Raw genomic sequence first — 14,532 nt, forward strand, 5'->3', positions numbered from 1 at the left:
GTGTAATTCGTTCTTGCAGTTTTCTGTCAAAGTAAATGCTCGAAATGAGCTTGAAGTATTCTAAATTGGCTGTGAGAAAAGTTTTAACGAGTAAACAAGATCTATATAGCCCTCATTTTCATGTTATGTGGCGTCACAAATTGAAAAGGACTTTAGCTAATAGCTGGACACTTCCATTTTTACAAAAAGAATTATACAAATGCGTTATTTGCAGGAAGCAGAAGAATTACACTGAAGCACCAAAGAAACGGGTATAGGCGTGTGTATCCAAATACAGAGATATGTGAGCAGACAGAATCCGGCGTTGCGGTCGACAACCCCTATATAAGACAACAAGTCTCTAGGGCAGTTGTTATCAAGATTTAAGTGTGTTTGAACGTGGTGTTGTAGTCGGCGCACGAGCGATGGGACACAGCATGTCCGAGGTAGCGATGAAGTGGGGATTTCCCCGTACGACCATTTCTCGAGCGTACCGTGAATATCAGGAATCCGGCAAAACATCAAATCTCCGACATCGCTGCGGCCAGAAGAACGGGACCAACGAGGACGGAAGAGAATAGTCAGCGGACATAAGTGCAACGCTTCCGAAAATTGCTTCAGGTTTCAATGCTGAGCCATTAAAAATAGGAGCGTGCGGACCATTCAACAAAACATCATCGATATGGGCTTTCAGAGACGAAGTTCCACCCCTATACCCTTGATGACTGCACGACACATAGACTTACGCCTCGTCTGGACATGTCAGCACCGACATTGGACTGTCGATGACTGAAAACGTGTTGCCTGGTCGGATGAGTCTCGTTTAAAATTGTATCGAGTGGATGGACGTGTACGGACGGGTGAATCCATGGACCCTGCATGACAGCAGGTAACTCTTAGAAGGTGGTAGCGGCTGTGCAATGGTATGGGGCGTGTGTTGTTGGAGTGGTATGGGACCCCTGATACATTTAGATACGAGTGTGACAGGTGACACGTACGGAAGAAACCTGTCTGATCACCTGTATCCGTTCACGTCCGTTGTGAGTTCCGGCGGACTCGGGCAATTCCAGCACGACAATGCGATACGCCACGGATGCGGAATTGCTACAGAGTGCCTCCAGCAACACTCTTTTGAGTTTTAGCACTTCCGCTGGCCACCAAATGATCCAGACATGAGGATTATTGGGCATATTTGGGAAGCCTTGCAACGTGCTGTTCAGAAGAGATCTCCACTCCCTTGTACTCTTACGGATTTATGGACAGCCCTGCAGGATCCGTGCTGTCAGTTTCCTCCAGCAACACTTCAGACATTAGTCGAGTCAATGCCACGTCGTGTTGCTGTATTTCTGACTGCTCACTGAGGCCATACAGGATATTAGGCAGGTGTACCAGTTTTTTTGGCTCTTCAATGCAGCTAATGAAGAGTGAAACATCCTTGAAAAATACTTGATTGGCAGCTGAAAATATGAATAATCCACGAACGCAAAGCTACACTGCAAGTAGAGAATATCCGAGTTTTTGCCTGAAAAAATTGTAATTTACTGAAAAACGATACCCAGAGTTTTTGACTTGCAAATGTTCACTATGATCCATGGAGCCCATTTTGACCCGCATAAGAAACATGTGATTTGATTGCGCGAATATATTTACCCCAGTACTCGATTAATTTGACGAGACTCAAGTGCATTTTTTCATCTCTTCATCGTGCAGGTGTTGTTTTGTTGATGGCAACTGACTTTCTTTAATACGTACTCGCGATTCCATGCACTTGTTTGCAGATAGACATTTCTCCTGAGTAAACTGGTTCTATCTCAATCATCAAATTGATCTGCAAATGTACATTTTATGGGCAATCATTCAGTAGTGGAAGCTTTTCTAAAGTCTCTGTGTTTCTTCTAAGGATGTCACGTTTGTTGAACCGTTCCTTTCTTTCTTCCGTTGGATATTGTGTGGAATCACTCGCGCTAATTCCACGAGGTAAACTACGACAGAAAAGCATCGCTCTTAAGCTTTCGTTTCTGCGGTAAATTTAGCATTTCCGAACGCTCTAACACAACCAGTTTCTTTAAAATGAGAAGAGTGAAGGTTGTAGAAAGGGGCCAAATTCAATTACTGTTAGTTATACGAGAACACAGTCAACTTTGTTCCTCAAACAAATGCTCGGTTCTCTCTTTAAAAAAACACAGGTCATTTCACGGCTGAATGCCCAAATAACTTCTCCATAACAACTTTAAACAATTGCTTTTAAAACACCAGGACTTAAAGTAACGGCTGAAGGCCTTACTTAAGCAAATTTACAATATCTTCTCGGCTAAAGGCCGAAATAATATTTCAGATCAGCTAAGGAATTCTTTAAAAGCAAAGCATTTACAAATTCCGGCTAAATGCCATATTAACGAAAATTCAAGCAAATTCTTGGACTAAAAGCCCGAGTAAAAGGAATTTTCTTTACATAACAAAAGAGAGACTTTAAAGATAAGACTTTACACAGAACAACAGAAAAACATCTTAAGAAAACTTGAAGTATCTTGTCGTCTGAAGGTCCAAGCAATTACTCAATAATAATTAATGACAACTTTAAGATAAGCATTTACAGAACGCGGCTGAAGACCGTTTCAAGAATTCAAAATAATTAAATAGAAACCTTACAGACAAGGATTTACATATTAAAACCACAGATTCTGACACAAATGCGGCTGAAGACCTAAATACAGAGCAACAAGAATTTTTAATGAAACTCAGCTGAAGGCCATACACTAAACACAAAGTAGACAATATTAATACACGGCTGAAGACCTGGCACAGTACCTGTGACCAACTAAAATGACAATCACAAACAACAGACAGTGGTGCTCAGAAAGGTTCCAAGGGTCGGCCTTGGGAGGGAATTCTAACCACAGTTTCGAAGCTTAACACTGAACAATCGGGTGGCAACACGACCTAGGGACGGCTGAGGAACCAACCAACAGCCTAATCAATTCCCTTCCATCCGACACACTCGCTGCTCTATTTCAACCAACCGACTGACTACTCCAGTACGCAGACAGCATTTGTCTGCTCAGTGGAAATCACATAAGCTACACACACGATTCCACGTAAACACACTTGCACAAGAACCCAAACAATCGTAAAAGCGATCACTCTGGAACAACAAGGACGAATCCATTCGACACACAGAGAGTTTCCACAAGCGGTCGGCGACCAAATACACGTCGTCCGATGAGAGATCGACCGATCGACCAACCGAGGTCGTTACCACTCAAGTTACGTGTGCCGGCAACGGTGGGGCGAGTCTTGGCTGTCCGAAGCTGACTGCGGCTCCAACCCGACTCAACTCCATGTCCGTTCGGAACTCGGACACACGGCGACCCAGGTACACTGGCTCGGACCCTGCCATACAGAGGTAGCTCTTACCCATTGGCCACGACATCTCTGCGCAAGGATGGAACCGACCCACGTAGGGGACGATGACCAAGTGACGTGGCCCAGAAACGGTCAAAAGACCAAATACACGTCGCCCGATGAGACGACCAACCAACGGTTGTTCCGCTCCAATCTCCTTCCGTCGGACAGTTCATGTATGTCGCCGGCGGTCGGCGAGCACTGGCTGTCCGCACCTCACTGGCGCTCCGTCCCCGACTTCACTGTTGCTGCGTCACGACTTCACTGCAGCTACGCTCCGACTAAGCTCACAACTGAACCCCAGACGCACGACGACCCGGAAATACTATCGGTCGCTCCAGAGATGGTACGACAGTGCTATTATCGCTAAGCGCTGCTGCTTCCACTCACGGGCAGCTTAGGCAGGAAGTTAGTGACGCGAGTAAATGGAATAAGAAAACGAGGTGGCAGTACCTTAAAAGTCGATGACAAACAAAAAACGGGGTGAACTCGAGCCGCGCACAGCTCAAAGAACATATTCAAGCATCTGGAACATTTAAAGCGTCATTTATACAGCACTTCGACAGATAAATCTTTTGCAGATTTGCATCGTGAGGGAAAGCATGAAGCATACTTCAGTCCCTGTAGTATTGCAATTGTGAGAATTGCAGCGAACAGCAACATAACTTGGCATTGCCTGCGCACACTCAAAATACTTTCACTTGCAAATCACTCCACAAAAGTAACCAAGCGAACACAACACTCACAAAACCACACAGCTTCCAGCATACAAACATGGGCGCGAAGTGTTCCTCTCCGACGTCATGCGCACAATGCCAGAACGCGTTTGCTTCTGCTCCGCTTTTACTGCGTCCAACTGCTGCCAACTGTTACTGAGCGCTCGCGCACAGTGACAACAATAATAATTAACTCCAAACATTATCACTGGACAGCGATTGATTTAAAATTCTACCTCTGCGAAATCAGAGGTAGCTGCAATACAGTCACTGCAATTAAGCACTTCGATAAATATACTGTTAAATGTTACTGCTAATACACAGCATTTAAATACCTGATGATATGGGATACTCGCAGCTTCCTAACACATTTACATTCGAGGTCAAAAAATTTCGATTTCAGAAAGACTTTTGTTTAAGGTGGGTAGGGCATGAAACGGGCCGACTTGGAGCAGGAGAGGCACCCAGGACATTTTAATTTCCACTGTCTATACTTTTACAAGAAAATTCATAAAACTTTGTCAGGATGACCAGGAAGGATTCCGGATTCACACTCGTAGCAGCAGAAGTTGAAAAACATAACAATATATTTTTTTTTACTTGTGAAATTTTAACATTTTTTTCACTTACTATTGGCTGCATTTGTTGCTATAGGTACACTTTCCTTCATAAGTGAGAGAGACTGTTCGATGAATTTTGCACAGCATACAAACCATACTCACAGGTGTCTGAAACTCTAGAATCTATTTAATTTATGAAAAAATAAATGAGCTGTTACGTTTTAAACTTTAGGTTTAGAAAAAAATCAAATTTTGTAGTTAATTATCTCAATTTTTACCACAGTTTTTAATAGATTTGGAAAATTCTAGAGTTTCATAGACCTGTAAGTATGGTTTGTATGCTGTGCAAAATTCATCAAAGAATCTCTCTTACTTGTGAATTTATGTGTAAAAGTATAGACAGTACAAAATAAAATGTCCTGTGGTGCCTCTCCTGCTCCAAGTCGGCCCGTTTGACGTCCTACCCCCCTTAAATTTGTAGTCTTCATTTTATATCGCTTTCCCGTGTCTGATAGAACTGCTTGGTTGTCAAACTCAAAACCTTTATTTTTTATCTCTGAAACTTATTTTCTTCCCAAATTTCTCCTAGGTTTCCCTCACTAATTCTACAGTGCATAATCTGAATACCATCGAGGATAGACCACAACCCTATTTTATTCGATATAAACTGCTTCTCTTTTGATGTCCTTCAACTATTATAAGTGCAGTCTGGCTTCTGTACAATTTGTAAATGACCTTTCTCTAACTGTATTTTATCACTGCTGCCTTCAGAATTTCGAAGAGTCTTTTGGGCTCAGTATTGAAAAAAGAAACACCTTAATCTGTGCCTAATAATATTAAAAGCATAGGTTTTCCTTACTTCAGTGTATTTTCTAAGATAAGTCGTAGCCTCAGTATTGCCTTGCGTGTCCTTACATTTCTCCTAAGCTCAAACTGATTTCCCCCAGGCTTGACTTCTTTCTTCATTCCACTCTTCTGCAAATAACTCTTGACAGTATTTTGCAGCCAGGAGTAATTAAACTAATGGTTCCGTAAAATTCACACCTCTTAGTACCAACCTTCTATAGATTAGAAACTACTAGATTCTTCTTGAAGTATGAGGGTATTTCACGTGTCTCATATATCTTATATACCAGGTAGAATATTTTCGTGATGGTACGTTTTCCCGTGGAAAGATCCAACTGCCGGCCGAAGTGGCCGTGCGGTTAAAGGCGCTGCAGTCTGGAACCGCAAGACCGCTACGGTCGCAGGTTCGAATCCTGCCTCGGGCATGAATGTTTGTGATGTCCTTAGGTTAGTTAGGTTTAACTAGTTCTAAGTTCTAGGGGACTAATGACCTCAGCAGTTGAGTCCCATAGTGCTCAGAGCCATTTGAACATTTGAACAAAGATCCAACTAGTTTGTTTCCCACTCTGGTATAAATGGTTCAAATGGCTCTGAGCACTATGCGACTTAACTTCTGAGGTCATCGGTCGCCTAGAACTTAGAACTAATTAGACCTAACTAACCTAAGGACATCACACACATCCATGCCCGAGGCAGGATTCGAACCTGCGACCGTAGCGATCAAACGGTTCCAGGCTGAAGCGCCTAGAACCGCACGGCCACACCGGCCGGCTTCCCGCTCTGGAATCTCCTAATTCAATGACTTTTCCTGTGTCTGCACTATTCTTTACTTGTCTGTCACCGAGTGCCTGCCCTGTTGCAGTCTCCCCGATGATCTGGGTGCCGAACCAGCTGGTGGGCGCGCCGTCAGGTACAGACGTGACCATCGACTGCCACACGGAGGCGTACCCGCGCGCCATCAGCTACTGGGTCTACAACAACGTGATGCTGCTGCCCACCAGCAAGTACCACACCGACATCCAGGAGACGTCGTACCGCTCGCACATGAGGCTCACCATCCGGGGCCTCACCGCCAACGACTTCGGCAACTACCGCTGCATCTCCAAGAACTCGCTGGGCGAAACGGAGGGCTCCATCAGGCTCTATGGTGAGTCACTTTGCGCTCTCACCTGGGCCAATGTTTTCAAGTCGTCTGTCTTCTATGTCAGAGTAGCACTTGAATCCATGTCCTAGTTTAGTCAGTTAGTTTTACGTTCCTTTGAAAAAAAAAAAAAAAAAAAAAACATCAGGATGTGAGTCATAAATCCCTACACATCACCTTTTACGCGTTGCAATAATATAAATTTTTCTATGGAATAAAAGGAGTTGACAGAGGGAGACTTTTTCAGTTTGTTATTAAATTTTACTGTGCTGACTCTGACAAATTTTATATACCTAGGCAAGTGGTTAAAAATTTTAATAGCAGCAGTGTGCACCCCTTTTTGCGCTAAAGACAGCCTTAATGTGGAGTAACGAATGTCATTTCCCGAAAAAATATTCCATATAATATGAATAAAGGAAAAATATGCAAAATTTGTCAATTTATAGATTTTACTCTACCCAGAAAGAAAAATTCGGAGTACGTATTAAAATCCATGGGGAAGAAATAAAAACTTTGAGGTTCGCCGATGACATTGTAATTCTGTCAGGGACAACAAAATGACTTGGAAGAGCAGTTGAACGGAATGGACAGTGTTCTTGAAAGGAGAGTATAAGATGAACATCATTAAAAGCAAAACGAGGATAATGGAATGTAGTCGAATTCAGTCGGGTGATGCTGAGGGAATTAGACTAGGAAATGAGACACTTTAAGTAGTAAAGGAGTTTTGCTATTTGGGGAGCAAAATAACTGATGATGGTCGAAGTAGAGAGGATACAAAATGTAGACTGGCAATGGCAAGGAAAGCGTTTCTGAAGAAGAGAAATTTGTTATCATCGAGTATTGACTTAAGTGTCAGGAATTCGTTTCTGAAAGTATTTGTATGGAGTGTATCCATGTATGGAAGTGAGACATGGACGATAAATAGTTTAGACAAGAAGAGAATAGAAGCTAACGAAACGTGGTGCTACAGAAGAATGCTGAAGATTAGATGGGCAGATCACATAACTAATGAGGAGGTATTGAACAGAGAAGAAGAGTTTGTGGCACAACTTGACTAGAAGAAGGGATCGGTTGGTAGGACATGTTCTGAGGCATCAAGGGATCACCAATTTGGTGCTGGAGGGCAGCATGGAGGGTAAAAATGGTAGAGGGAGACCAAGAGATGAATACACTAAGCAGATTCAGAAGGATGTAGGCTGCAGTAAGTACTGAGAGATGAGGAAGCTTGCACAGGATAGAGTGGCATGGAGAGCTGCATCAAACCAGTCTCAGGACTGAAGACCACAACAACAACACTATACCTAAGATTTGCAATAATTCTGAGTGCAAATGTGGCTGAACGATGTCGATCTACGAATTCCAAAACGTGTTTTTTTCCAGATCATGTGCTGCACTTACCATCAGTGTAATACAGCTAGTTGTACAGAACTATATATATAGTATCTTATTTTTTTCAGCGTGAGACCATCAAAGAAAAACAATCAGTGATTCTTTTAAGAACATTGTTTGCCATTTGTTCTGATTCTGTGCATACGCTTGGACTGATTACAGTACTAGTGACGTCTGCAAAAAGAACTAATTCTGTTTGTTGTATATGTAAACGGATGATCGTTTACATATACGAGAAACAACAGTAGATCTATGATTGAGCGTTGTCCGCCCCCGGTAGCTGAGAGTGCCGCCACGGTAGCTCAGTGTGTTCGGTCAGAGGGTTAGCTGCCCTCTGTAATAAAAAAACTGAGTTCACCGATCAACAACGAACTAAAACGGGTGTCTTACGACGTCCGCCCCGAGCAGATACAACGATCGTAAGCGAACAAGCGATCAAGAGCTGCATGGGGCCGATTATGAGACTCGTGTTAACTTCTGGACATGGGCATTTGGAAAGGGTGCTCCAGATGTATCGCGTATCTTGTTTAGTGGTGAACCCATATTTACCATCATAGCTAGGTAAAACATCGAAACGTTCACTACTGGTGTGTCGACAATCCCCGTTGGCTTTGTCAGGTGGAACGTCAGAGTCCATAGAGCGTAAACGTGTGGTGTGGTGTGAGAAAAGAGAACATGTACCGTGTGTACCGTGATGTGCCTACAACCCCAGAGGATATGAAACAACGTATTGTGGCAGCCTGCGGCGACATTACACCAGATGTACTGCGGCGTGTACGACATTTATTACGTCAATTGTGTGCTGCAAATGATGGCCACCACATTGAACATCTATTGGCCTGACATGTCGGGACACACTCTATTCCACTCCGTAATTGAAAACGGAAACCACGTGTGTACGTGTAACTCACCCCTCATGGTAATATACATGTGCGTCAGTGAAAAAGACCAATAAAAAGGTGTTAGGATGTGGACGTAATGTGCTCTTCCAGTCTCTTCTGTACCTAAGGTCCACCACCGTTCCCTTTGGATCCCTACGTAATTCGGTGCTCTCCGATAGACACGATCGAACAGCGGAGGAGTGGTACTCAAGCGTCAACTTTAGGTTACAATATCTGCGGATGTAATTAACATTTTACAATGCAACAAACGGCACTGATTACGTATTTGTTTATATGTTCAGATGTGCTAACAAAACTAACGGGGTTCCATTTAAAAAACGTAGGTTTGTGTTAAAAAACATACTTTCGTGCATTTTTTTATGGTTTCTATTAACCAATTACACTAGCCCCTCTCCTCACGTTCGGTGTGTGGAATCGATTCGTCAGTATTTGATGTGGTTTACAAAATATATGCAGCGGTAATGTGGGATGACTCACCCTGTATATATTCCTTACTGTCATTTCTTGTTAACAATATTAGTTTCTACCCAAGAATAAGCAGCTTTCACTCGGTTAATACTCGGCACAAATGAAACCTGCATTTGGATCGTACTTCCTTAACTCTTGTGCAAAAAGGTGTGCAGCATACTGCTGCATCCATTGTCAATAAGCTGCCAGTCGAATTCAAAAATCTTAGCAATAATCCACGCGCTTTCAAATCGAAACTAAAGAGTTTCCTCATGGGTCACTCCTTCTATTCTATCGAGCAATTCTTTGAAAAATTAAGCTGATTTTCATTGTATTGCTGATAGCCTTTACTTAAACTTATGGACTGACTTTTTCGGGTTCATAAACATTTTATTTTTATCTGTTATTACGTTTATGTTGTATTGCATGTACTGACACGTTCCATCACCTTGGAGATTTGCTCCTCAGTTTGGTCCTACGGAACTTGACGAGTAAGTAAAAAATAAATAGAAAACACTGAACACTCATAAGTATCGTAATCCGCTAACAGACCATCTTCCACGGATGCTAGACGACGGTCGTCTGCAGACTAGGAAGAACCTGCGCTACCAACATGTTGGCTGTCCCTCCCACAGTGCACGAAGTACTACAGTAATGTCTTCACTGATTGTTTCTAAATCTTTTGATTGGGCCCAGAGGACCTGTACCTTGGCCGGCCCTGCCCCGGATTTGGTGCCTAGAGACTTTCCTCTGTGAGGAAAGCTGGAAGACCTTGTCTACAAGGACACCCCTTGTAGAGACTGTCTGCAAGGACACGATGATGGGCAACGGCGTATTACTGCAGCCTGCTCGGACATCTCCGCTGAAATGTTAGTACGTGTGCATAAGTCGTTCGAAACCGGACTGCAAGCATATACTGCCGCTGCCGGCGGTCGTTTTGAACACAACCTGTAAAGGTCCAGATAACTAGTGTATGCTCAAAATGGTTCAAATGGCTCTGAGCACTATGGGACTTATCATCTGAGATCATCAGTCCTATAGACTTAAAACTACTTATACCTAACTAACCTAAGGACATCACACACATCCACGCCCGAGGCAGAATTGGAACATGCGACCGTAGCAGCAGCGCGGTTCCGGACTGAAGCGCCTAGAACAGCTCGGCCACAGCGGCCAGCTCTAGTGTATGCACTTGTGTTGTTATTTAGTATGTGCTACCATACGTATTGCTCACGTGTCGGTGTAGAAACTTTCTGAAATACGATGTCTCGTAAACGACTCGGAATAGAATTTTGCAACAAATATCACTGACTTTCTGATTTATTTTACTCTTAGTTTGTTAATATCAGTAGGTATTTTTCCGTTTAAAAAGTGTAGGTTTCCACAAAAAAACGTTTTCTAAATATTATCACGAGCCTTTGATTGACGAGCACTGCGAGCCCCAGACAACCAATCGATTCCATGAAGACTGCACATCAATTGCATTTTCCAGTTCCACAATATTTCCAGTGCAAGTTTCACGTGATCCAACCCGTGTATTGTATGTCACTTGCTGTATGTATTGTACACTTATGTTTCTCAAAATTTGGAATATATTGCACTATTATGAACGGTCCAGTCAGATCAACGTGACCACCGCCTACATTGAAGCCAACGTGTAATAACGACTCACAAATGGCGGGTAGGAGCACAACCAGTGGAGTTTACATCAAGCATGTCCGGGGTGGTGGCGTGGGGGGGGGGGGGGGGGAGGGTGTAGGAGAAGACAGTGCTGTAGTTGTCGTAACGTGGAAACGGAGCGACTTACTTGATCTCCAAAAGGGCATGCTCATTGGCTTTCGGGCGAACGGTGGAAGCATTTCCGAAACGAGTTTGTGAGGAAAGCTGAAAGACCCGCCGGGGTTAAAGTATACTGTGCACAGCAATATGGCGCTATCCAAGAACGGCGGCGAGGAGACTTGAGGAGACTGTGGTGCACCAGCGGGCATATAAGTGTGCGGGAGAACAGATGTACAACGTTTGAGCAACTGACCGCTTAGGTCAACCAACGAGCTATCAAAAATGTCTGCTCAACGACCGTTCAGCGAGCGCTGCTTCTTATGGGCCTCCGCAGCTGGTGTCTGGATCAAGCATCCATGCTGACTGCTGTTGAACGACGGCGAAGGAGGAAATTTGCACACCAATACCCATATTCGAACCCCGCCGCAACTAAAACATTGAGAAATGGCGACCGAAGAAGTCCGGCGTAAGAAGCCGCCCTTGATCTGCCAGTGGCTTTGTCCATAGGGCCGAGTAGCGGACAGAGGTTCTTGACCTTGGGGTGGGAAACTGCCCCTAAAAGGCGGATGAATCAGCAATGATCAACAACATGAGCATGCAGACGGCAATGGAAACCACTGCATTAAAGGCACATAATGTCTATCTACAGGACATGTATCCTTCAAGTGAAAAACTGTGATGCTCATGTCTCCATCGCCAAAGATTATGTACTAGTGCCCCATTCGGATCTCCGCGAGGGGACTGTTAAGGAGGAGGTGACCATGAGAAAAAAATTGAATAGCCAAAGGAAAGGGTAACGTTCTACGATTCGGGCGACAGAATGTCAGAAGTTTGAATGTGTTAGGGAAGCTACAAAATCTAAAAGGGAAATGCAAAAGCTCAATATAGTGATAGTGGGGGTCAGTGAATTGCAAAAGAAAGAAGATTATGGTTTCTGGTCAGAAGAGTTCAGGGTAACATTAACAGCAGCAGAATGTGGGGTAACAGGAGTAGCATTCGTTGTCAGTAGGAAGGTAGGACAGAGAGTGAGTTACTGTCAACACTTCAGTGATAAGATTGTTTTCATCAGAATCAACAGCAAACCAACACCGACAAGAATAGTTCAGGTATATATGCCGAAGTCGCAAGCAAAATAAGAAGGGATAGATAAAGTATATCACGATATTGAACGAGCTATTCAGTACATAAATGGAGATGAAAATGTAATATTCATGGGGAATTGGAGTGCGGTTGCAGAAGAAGGAATAGAACAAAAGGTTACGGGAGAATATCAATTTTGTGACTGGAAGGAGAGGAGAGATAGACTAACTGAGTTCTGCAGTAAATTTCAGCTAATAATACCGACTATCTCTTCAAAATAACAAGAGGAGGAGGTATACTTGAGAAAGGCCAGGAGATGCTGGTTGACATTAGTTAGGTAATATTATGGTGAGGCAGAGATTCCGATATCAGATACTGGACTGTAAGGCATACCCAGGAGCAGAAATAGACTCAGACCACAATTTAGTAATGCTGAACGGCAGGCTGAAGTTTAGGAGACTTGGCAGAAAGAATCAGTGTGCTAATAAATGGTATACAGATGCACTAATGAACGAAGAGATAAGCTTGATATTTTCTGAGGCTATAGACACTGCGGTAAGGAGTAGATCAATAGGTAGTTCAGTTGAAAAGGAATGGACATCTGTAGTAAAAAGGGCTACCACAAACGTTTGCAAGAGAACTAGAAATAAAAGTCACCTGAGAATGAAAGAAACAGGAATTGCAGGGAAGCGACGACGAGATGGCTGCACGAAAAAGGTGAAAGAATCGAAAAGGAAATTACTGTCGAAATGACTGACTCAGGATACAAAAAATTCAAAACAATTTTCGGTGAAGTAAAAAGCAATAGCAGTAACATTAAGACTGCAATGGAATTCCACTGTTGAATGGAGAGAAGAGTGCGGTTTGGTGGAAAGAGGATATAGGGGGGAAGACCACAACGACGGGAAAGACTTGTCTGATGTTGTATTGGAAGAATTATAAAGAGTCGGGAGGGAAGACATAGGAAATCCACTATTAGAAACAGAATTCAAAAGAGCTTTGGACGACTTAAGATTAAATTAGGGGGAAGCGATTGATAACATTCCATTAGAATTTCTAAAATCCTTCGAAGGAGTGACAACAAAACGACAATTCATGTTAGTGTCTAGAATGTATGAAACTTCCGATATACCCTTACACATCCGGAAAATCGTCATTCACAGAATTCCGAGGACTGAAAAAGCCAACAATTGCGACAATTGTGCACAAGCTTCTTAACATCTAATTTATCCATGTTGCTGACATGGATAATATACAGAAGAATTAAATACAAATTTGAGGACCTATTAGATGAAAGGTCAGGGCACCAGAGAGGCAGTTCTTACGTTGCGGCCGATAATGGAAGCAAGACTGAAGAAGAATCAAGGAAAGTTCATAGATTTCGTAGTCCTGGAAAAACCGTTCGACAATGTATAATGGTGCTAGGTGTTCGAAATTCAGAGGAAAACGGGGTAAGCTCTAGAGAAAGAAGGATAATATACAATATGTACAAGAACCAGGAGGAAACGATACGAGTGAAAGACCAAGAACGAAGTGTCCGGATTAAAAAGGTTGTAAGACAGGGATGTAGTCTTTCGTCCCTTCTATTCAGTCTATACATCGAAGAAGCATTGACGGAAATAAAAAGAGATTAAAGAGTAGATTTAAAATTGAAGGTGATAGGATATCAGTCATATGATTCGAAGACGACAGTGGTATCTTCGGTGAAAGCGAAGAAGAATTACAGAACCTGTTGAGTGGAATGAGCTTTCTAGTGAATATGGACTGAAAGTAAATCGGAGAAAGACAAAAGTAATGAGTAGAAGAATAAATGAGAGTAGCGAGAAACTTAGTATAAGAACTGGGATTTAGAAAGTAGAAAAGCTTAAGAAATTCTCCAACCTAGACTGCAAAATAACCCATGATGGACGGAGCAGGGAGGACATAAAACAGGCTAGCTCTGGCAAAAGGGTATTCCTGTCCTGGAGAAACCCATTAGTATCAAACGTAGGCCTTAACTGGAGGAAGAAATCTCTGAGAATGTACGTTTGGAGCTCAGGATTGAATAGAAGTGAACAATGGACTGTGAAAAAGCCAAAAACAGAAGAGGACTGAAGCATTTGAGATGTGGTGCTACAGAATAATGTAGAAAATTAGATGGGTGTTACGATAAGGGATGAGGAGGTTCTCCGGAGTATCAGCGAGGAAAGGAATATATGGAAAACACTGCAAAGAAGAATGGACAAGATGGTAGAACATCGGTTAAGACATTTTGGAATAACTTCTATGGTCCTAGTGCGGGATGTGGAGGA

The 14,532-nt window shown here is 43.0% G+C and overlaps 1 protein-coding gene across 1 annotated transcript in view; it reads left to right on the forward strand.

Moving 5' to 3' along the window:
* The window catches only part of LOC124598129 (lachesin-like), a 702,598-nt gene that overhangs the window by 569,813 nt on the left and 118,253 nt on the right, over positions 1-14,532 (forward strand). The window contains exon 8 of the mRNA XM_047135981.1: positions 6,366-6,650. Coding sequence (XP_046991937.1) covers positions 6,366-6,650 — 285 coding nt within the window. The remainder of the gene's footprint in view (positions 1-6,365; positions 6,651-14,532) is intronic.

This window comes from Schistocerca americana, chromosome 1, assembly GCF_021461395.2.
Source record: "Schistocerca americana isolate TAMUIC-IGC-003095 chromosome 1, iqSchAmer2.1, whole genome shotgun sequence".
In the NCBI taxonomy this organism is placed as follows: domain Eukaryota; kingdom Metazoa; phylum Arthropoda; class Insecta; order Orthoptera; family Acrididae; genus Schistocerca; species Schistocerca americana.